Source organism: Poromitra crassiceps (genome assembly GCF_964638095.1).
Source record: "Poromitra crassiceps genome assembly, chromosome: 28".
NCBI classification, from domain to species: domain Eukaryota; kingdom Metazoa; phylum Chordata; class Actinopteri; order Beryciformes; family Melamphaidae; genus Poromitra; species Poromitra crassiceps.
The window spans coordinates 13,876,571-13,884,818 of record NC_139651.1 but is presented as its reverse complement, the minus strand read 5'-3'; the positions used below and the strand labels follow the sequence as shown (position 1 = coordinate 13,884,818).

Sequence of the window (8,248 nt, the reverse complement as noted above, 5' to 3'; positions counted from 1 at the left end):
TCAGTGCTCCATTAATGCCACGTCAAGCAGCTATAAAAGTGTTTAACAACCTGAGCTGAAATAGAGGGTAGGTGAAGCCCCGCCCCCTAGCAGAGAGATTTTCAAATGACATCACATCTGGCAGTGCCCGATGTTCTGCTGCTGCCGAACAAGACGGGAAACAGGACAGAGGATCCTGTAACAACCGGTTGCTTTGGTGCGTTAGGACTTAACGAGGCCCGTATAACAGGCCTGTATGGAAAAACAATCAGGCCCGTTTCAGGATGAAGTGTTTACGACGTGTTTGCAGAGCGTTCTAGAAGGAGAACTGGACAAGGGGATGCGGTAGCTTGGCGGTGAATGTTGCAGGAACAGATAACGAGCACGAAATGGCCACAAAAAAAGCGTCTAGATGGATTAGTCACTGTGTAACGAGCGACTTGGGAGAGATTTTTCCATCTGTAAATACCCACATCTGCAGTCTGGATGAACGGTACGAGCCGATGCCAGACCCTGAGATAACCTTCTGGAGAAAAAGTGTGTGAGACACATCATCCTGGACATCATCTCTTCTCCCTTCTCACCAAGAGCCCCATAAAAGAGTTTGGGTCGGTCCATGTGTTTTAAACATCTCCCAGAGAAGCAATGCTTGGTGTCGAATATGAAAAGTACAGCCAGAGGTCATGTTAGTAGTTTTTACAATCCTTTTAGACAGTTATATGTCCACACATGCTAAAACATTGTCAGTGGAGTATATATACATGTGGAGTATATATATATATATCCATATATATATCCAGGAACTCGCTCTCACAGGCTGTATGTTTTACCAAATTCACAAATTTCAAAACTGCAACTATTCGCACAACTTTAACAGTAGATATATTATACCTCAGGCCCTTTAGCTACTTCTGCTCTCACTCACAATGTCAAAATATAAACAGTGTGATGTATAGTTTTTGAGATATTAACATTTGTTTGGCATAGCTTTTCAGCTTTATTTCATACTAGTTTCTGCTGCAGTGGATTGAACGATTGATGTATTGATTGATTGATTTTATTATGGATATAAAAGACAACAAAATCCAAGTGATAAACATGTAAAAGTGTGAACACTTATTTCCAACATGGTCCCTGCTCTTATAAAAACAGGACATACAGTAACACGTAACATCATATAAACAATATAGAACTATCCAGAATAAAAAGAAGAGACTGTGAGTGAAAAATGATTGATTGAAAAACACCATCAACACAAGTGCTTTGTTGTTGTTGTGATGTCACGCTGATTCGTCCTATTCACCTTATTCCTGGACCTACGTTTCCCATGATTCTCAGTGGTTGCCGGTTGTCAACTTCCTGTTTACATTATTTTCACTAGCAAGGAGGTGCGCGCCGCTGTCAAAGAGTGGGAACGTTTGGGTTATTTGATCCGAAATGGCTAAAAATAGTAACGTTGTGTGGTTGCATAGCAGCAATATTTTACAAAAACGAGGTGAATGTCAATTCACTCATACTGTATGGGCTTATTTTAGCCGAAATGGCTAAAAATAGTATGTGGTCGCATAGTGGCCGCTTTTGTTTCGAAGGCTAAACGTCCAAACTGGAACTCTTATTATTTGGTCATTGAACGTAGCTTTAGCGGTCTCTCTCTTTCAAGATTCAAGATATTGTCACTCTGTTGTACAATTATACACGTGTGAAATTATTGTGCTGGGGGGCATCATTACAAGACATAGGTAGGTACAAAGTCACAACAATTATTATGATTATTTTCAGTCTCTTTCGCTATGAACGGTCCTGGGTGGAAACAGGCAACAGCAGCTGGAAACAGGGAGGGAGGGTGTCATCATGGAAGCGCCCACGGTCTCACCAGGAAAGTTGTGAATGGGAGAACTAGCTACCCTGAACTTAGGCTGATTCGTCCTATAGGAGAACTAGCTACCCTGAACTTGTTGACAGTGAATCCCACTCACCTTGATGTTGGAGAACCACAGGTCGTTCTCATGGAGCGTTGCCACGTAGATACAGCACAGCAGGCCAAGACCAACAGACACCGACCAGCCAACCGATGTCCAGATTATTGCCCGCCATGACCAATCACCTGCAGGGACATTAACTATTCAGTCAATTGTTGCTGCCAAGTGAAAATTCAATGACTTTGAAAATCTCCAACGTCATATGTTTGATTGATGGTTTCCATTTTCTTCCTAAAAATGAATACTTGTGTCAAGTCTTGAACCTAGCACCTGTGAACATTCAATAACACCTTTCAAAAACACCTCCACTTCCACATACATGATGTGGGTATCAACTGGAGACGAGTGGAGATAGTGTAGTGATGTCATGAGTGGAGATGTCCTCCACTCATGACATCACTACACTACCAGTACAATGAAATAATAACACACTTATTTGAAAACAACATGTTCTGCGCTTGTATTAGTGATGAAACACCAACGTTATTTAGGGATGCAGGGTCGTGTTCAGGGACACTTCGTTAACGTGGGTGCTTCCCAACCTGGGTCACCCTGGGGTGCCCCAAAGTGGTGTACTCCTGGAAGAAGGGGACTGGGGCAGTGGGTTGGAGGGATGGGCTCACTCACCATGCAGGATCTTGTCTGCATGATGATCCGTGCAGCAGGTGGACTTCTGGGGCTGAAAGTCGGGGCCGAGGGGCGTCTCTTTCCCTTTGCTGCCCTTCCTCTGACGCAGGGCCGTCATGATGCAACGCTGCAACCAGAGGAGGAGGGGGGGTATTACACTCATATCAGGCACATGACTAACCTGTGTGCACACAGAGCTACACACACACACACACACACACACACACACACATTCAAGCTAGCAATTACATTCATGCACAAATGGCCCACATCAACTCTCAATAACTGACAAACTAAATGAATGCCTGCAAAACTGTTTACAGTCTTCTGATATACTACTACTGATTTTGTAAGGATACAAAGCTGGTTGAAAATCGGCGGAGTGCTCCTTTAAGTTATTACTACTAAAAAACAATAATAATCTAATCAGATTTGATTATATGATAACAAGTAGGCTAGATATTGTGTTACATTTACAACCGGCCCTTTGAGGGCAACCATAATGCTGATGTCAGTGGCCTGGGATGAAATTGAGTTTGACACACAGCTCTGCCCTAGAGGGCGATTATATGGTCTGTGACAAGTAGGAAGTTGTGTTGTGTTGTTGACATAAACGAAGAGTGATGTTCTAACTGTTCAACAAGTTGTTGTCTCTGCATTTCCCTAGCACACAACTTCCACGACCACAGTACCATAATGTCCCTTTTTTGAGAGTGAAAACAGAAACACTCGGAGTAGCTAAGCCTTTACAGTTACAAAAAACATGACATTTTAAACCACGGTTATTAATAGTGTAATCGGTTGATTGCTGCATCCCTACACTGGTGAGCACTGATTCCTCACAACAAGAAAGCCCTGGGTTCGAACCCCAGTTCATCCCTTCTCTGTGGAATTTGCACCTACCCGTGTTCCGCCGGGTGCTCCCACTGTCACAGACATGTATGCCTGCCTGGGGTTAATATGGCAGAGCCTCTGAGCAAGGCAACATGATAGTGTGTCAACACACATCAAAGACATGTATGTTACAGTGTAACCGAGTGATGTGAGTACCGAGTGGTAGGTAGCCAGTTGGTTCACCTCACTCTCCAGTATATGAAGGCCCGGAACCAGCTCCGCCAAAGGGTTGTGGTTATTAGCGTGTGCGTTTTGTAAGCGGGAGATCGATGGATCGAATCCCGCCTCCACCCCTGGGCAAGCCCCCAACATGGGTTGCTGCCAGAACTGTCAACACAACGCAGGCTGCATAATGTAGTTAGGAATGGGGGACAGCCAGGTCAGTGCACCTGACCAAGGCACTGGCAAAAGAACGAGTTGCCCACTGCCCCTAGCTTCTAGGTAGGTACAGTACCTACTACCTAGTATAGTATAGTATATAGGTAAAGTACACAAATACAAGTAGGCTACACACACACACACACACACACACACACACACACACACACACACACACACACACACACCCACACAGAGCGTAGGCCTATGCACGAGCTGAGCTAACCCCCAAACAATAATCGGCACCATGCATTGTCTGTTTTCCGTCATTGTCTGCAGCATTTCATTCATTCATTCAGTCATTGAGTCACTGAGTGATGGACGGGCTCGGACAGACAGGCCTGCTTTGCTTTGCAGCGGGTTTTTCCTAGTCGCTTGGCTGGCGAGATGATGACACAAAGCCTGTGAGCCTCAGACCCAGTCAGTCCGGTACCGACAACACCGACCGAGACCACCGCCCGGGCGGTCATCCTGTCTGAGCCGACCGCCCGCCCGGTCCTCCATGGCAGCGAGCTGCGGGACGGATGCTACTACGCAGGCAGAACATCGCCGAGGGGTCTACAAGTCCAAATTCGTATTAACATGACAAGGAATGGGTCGTTTTAGTGACGGCGTAGGACGAACACCATAGAAGAGTATGATGGACTACTACGAGCCCCTGTGATAAATAATAACAACGTAAGTCTATCAAATGGCTTTTTGCGCGCGCCCGTTGTGAACGACATTGGTTATTGTCTCTGTCTTCACTGCAACAAGACGGTCTGAGCATATTCTGCGGTACATTTTAAAGCCTACCCTCCTCTACCGCGGCTGGTAGGATGGTCGGTCCTCCTCTCTCTCTCTCTCTCTTTCTCTCACACGCTTTCAGCTTTCCTTTCCTCTCCTCCTTTTCCTCCCGTTTGGCACCGTCTGTGATGCGTCAAGCGACACACAGCGTTAACCAGGGCAATACCGGGAACAAGAGATTCTGCCTTCAAAATAAAAGCACAAAGCGGAAATTGTAGTTAATTGTAGGCTCGGTCCTTCGCGCGGCCAACTTACTTTTGCCCAATTATATAGTAAGACACAGTTGTCGAGTGACATCACTTATCTTATGACATCAAGTGACACCACTGATGACATCACACCTGCCTAAGTGACATCACAGTTGAGCAAAACACCCTGTAAGAATTGATATGGGGAACATTTTTTTTTATTGTTTAGTCTTTAATAAAAATAGAAACAGGGAACCAGCAAGACAAAAAAAATCAGCATCAAAACAGATCCAAGTCCAACATCTCTAACAGCATGAGCTAAACAGCATAAAGATGTTACAATTCCTCACAACCAACAAGAAAACAAAACAAAAGTAGATGTTGATCTCTCCTACAGCTAAATCCATCCTTCTGCAGTCCTAAATACATATCTAGGTAGTGATGCTGTTGAGTTATGACATCATATACGTTATTGTTCTGCGAAATATGAGATATACATCTTAAAGGTTCATGACTTCGTAGCCGACGCGGATGCCTCTCATCAGGCAGCAGGCAAACACAATGCCCATCATCTGCAGCAAAGCAATGAGGAGAGCTGCGACTATAATCCACTGAACATTCTTCTTCAGTAACGCCTCCACAGCGTCCTGACAGCCGTCCTGGTACACTTTGCTGCCATCCTTCATGGCCCTGAGTCCACAGTTTGTAGTGACGTTCATACAGCAGGAGTCCGGCACAGAGATCCCATCGGTGCTGAACTCTTTCCAGTCAGAGGAACTGTTCACCCCGCAGCATTTCAAACCCTCCTGCAGTTCATCCACAGTCCTCCTGAATCCATCCGTGCCATCGTTGTAGTGCTTCATCACGTCAGTGACACGGTCCTGGAGAACAACTGTGAGTTTGTCTCTGAAGACGTATCCAGCAATGGCTGCTCCCATCTCAATGATGATCATCAGGGAGAGGAGGATAGAAAACGTGGTGATCATGCAGTAGTTCTCCGTCCAGGCACCACAGCAGCCAAAGAAGGCCACGAGGAAGATCACCACACCCACTATGATGAGGACAAGCGGAGCCGAGGAGGCTGATGCAGCGTGGATCATGAAGGTGCTGTGGATAGCCATCTGAAGCAATATTCCCACGATGATCAGCGCCAGGCCACATATCCAGAAGATGAAGTTGGAGAAGAAAAGCAGGAACTTGACACATTTCATTTCCCTCTCTACACCCATGGTTGATGAAGATCGATGTCCTTTTGAAGAAAACTCAGAGGTTCACAGGCTTATATCCCATTTATGACATCACTAATGACATCACAACTGCTCGAGTGACATCACTTATGACATCACAGTTGCTTGAGTGACATCACTAATGACATCACAGTTGATCGAGTGACATCACTTATGACATCACTAATGACATCACAGTTGATTTGATTTGATTTGATACTTTATTGTCCACCATGGTGGAAATTTTTCTTTGGCTTCTCTTCCCATCAAGATACATTGTGCACAGTCAGCACACCATAAAACATAAAGACATAGAACATAAAACACACATGTACAAGTTAAGACATAGATAGTGCAAATAAACATATGATTCCAAATGCTCGAGTGACATCACTAATGACATCACAGTTGCTCGTGTATGCACGAGATGACATCACAACTGCCCAAATGACAGTTGGGCAGTTGTGATGTCATCACCATCGTGCGCCATCGTGCATGACATCACTTATCTTATGACATCCCAGTTGCTCAAGTGACACCACTGATGACATCACACCTGCCCAAGTGACATCACAGTTGAGCAAAAACACCCTGTAAGAATTGATATGGGGAACATTTTTTTTTATTGTTTAGTCTTTAATAAAAATAGAAACAGGGAACCAGCAAGACAAAAAAAAACAGCATCAAAACAGATCCAAGTCCAACATCTCTAACAGCATGAGCTAAACAGCATAAAGATGTTACAATTCCTCACAACCAACAAGAAAACAAAACAAAAGTAGATGTTGATCTCTCCTACAGCTAAATCCATCCTTCTGCAGTCCTAAATACATATCTAGGTAGTGATGCTGTTGAGTTATGACATCATATACGTTATTGTTCTGCGAAATATGAGATATACATCTTAAAGGTTCATGACTTCGTAGCCGACGCGGATGCCTCTCATCAGGCAGCAGGCAAACACAATGCCCATCATCTGCAGGAAAGCAATGGGGAGAGCTGCGACTATAATCCACTGAACATTCTTCTTCAGTAACGCCTCCACAGCGTCCTGACAGCCGTCCTGGTACACTTTGCTGCCATCCGTCATGGCCCTGAGTCCACAGTTTGTAGTGACGTTCATACAGCAGGAGTCCGGCACAGAGATCCCATCGGTGCTGAACTCTTTCCAGTCAGAGGAACTGTTCACCCCGCAGCATTTCAAACCCTCCTGCAGTTCATCCACAGTCCTCCTGAATCCATCCGTGCCATCGTTGTAGTGCTTCATCACGTCAGTGACACGGTCCTGGAGAACAACTGTGAGTTTGTCTCTGAAGACGTATCCAGCAACGGCTGCTCCCATCTCAATGATGATCATCAGGGAGAGGAGGATAGAAAACGTGGTGATCATGCAGTAGTTCTCCTTCCAGGCACCACAGCAGCCAAAGAAGGCCACGAGGAAGATCACCACACCCACTGTGATGAGGACAAGCGGAGCCGAGGAGGCTGATGCAGCGTGGATCATGAAGGTGCTGTGGATAGCCATCTGAAGCAATATTCCTACGATGATCAGCGCCAGGCCACATATCCAGAAGATGAAGTTGAAGAAGAAAAGCAGGAACATGACACATTTCATTCCCCTCTCTACACCCATGGTTGATGAAGATCGATGTCCTTTTGAAGAAAACTCAGAAGTTCACAGTCTTATGTCCCATTCATGACATCACTAATGACATCACAACTGCTCGAGGGACATCACTTATGACATCACTAATGACATCACAGTTGCTCGAGTGACATCACTTGTTGTTTGCTGCCATCCCTTCAGGACCTGCCACCACTAGGGCGCTAAAGCAGTCCCGGAAAACCATGGCCAACTGAGGTCTGTCAAGACCAAAACCTCTCGCCACAAGAACAGCTTCTTCCCAACTGCCATCGGCCTCAGCAACAAGGCTCAAAAGCCCCCACTACTAAGACGTCTGCCCTCCAGAGCTCAACCGACTCAACAACAGGCCAGTCCCCCTCTGCCGATCTGGGGACAGCCGTAGACACACACATGCTTCCTCCGATACATGCCAACCGCTTCTATTCACCTGACAGCGGGGAGCTTCACCGGCAGGACATATAGCACATGGAAGGATCACGCTATTCCCACCAGTTCCCTTCCGCCCCGAACAGGCCAGAGGCGGCGCTAGTGCAAGCGACCAGGACA

The 8,248-nt window shown here is 45.8% G+C and overlaps 1 protein-coding gene and 2 pseudogenes across 3 annotated transcripts in view; all 3 read right to left on the bottom strand.

The window, feature by feature from the left end:
* Positions 1-2,703, bottom strand: part of dpy19l3 (dpy-19 like C-mannosyltransferase 3) — a gene marked incomplete at both ends in the record, with an annotated part of 58,946 nt that extends 56,243 nt beyond the window's left edge. The window contains 2 exons of the mRNA XM_083662158.1: positions 1,956-2,083; positions 2,586-2,703. Of these exons, the coding sequence (XP_083518284.1) occupies positions 1,956-2,083; positions 2,586-2,703 (246 nt within the window). The remainder of the gene's footprint in view (positions 1-1,955; positions 2,084-2,585) is intronic.
* Positions 2,704-5,331: 2,628 nt separating this feature from the next.
* LOC310799567 (CD63 antigen pseudogene) lies at positions 5,332-6,070 on the bottom strand (annotated as a pseudogene). The gene has a single exon. The product of its transcript is annotated as a CD63 antigen pseudogene (transcript).
* An 891-nt stretch (positions 6,071-6,961) lies between these two features.
* On the bottom strand, positions 6,962-7,709 carry LOC310799566 (CD63 antigen pseudogene; annotated as a pseudogene). The gene has a single exon. The product of its transcript is annotated as a CD63 antigen pseudogene (transcript).
* Positions 7,710-8,248: the final 539 nt, after the last annotated feature.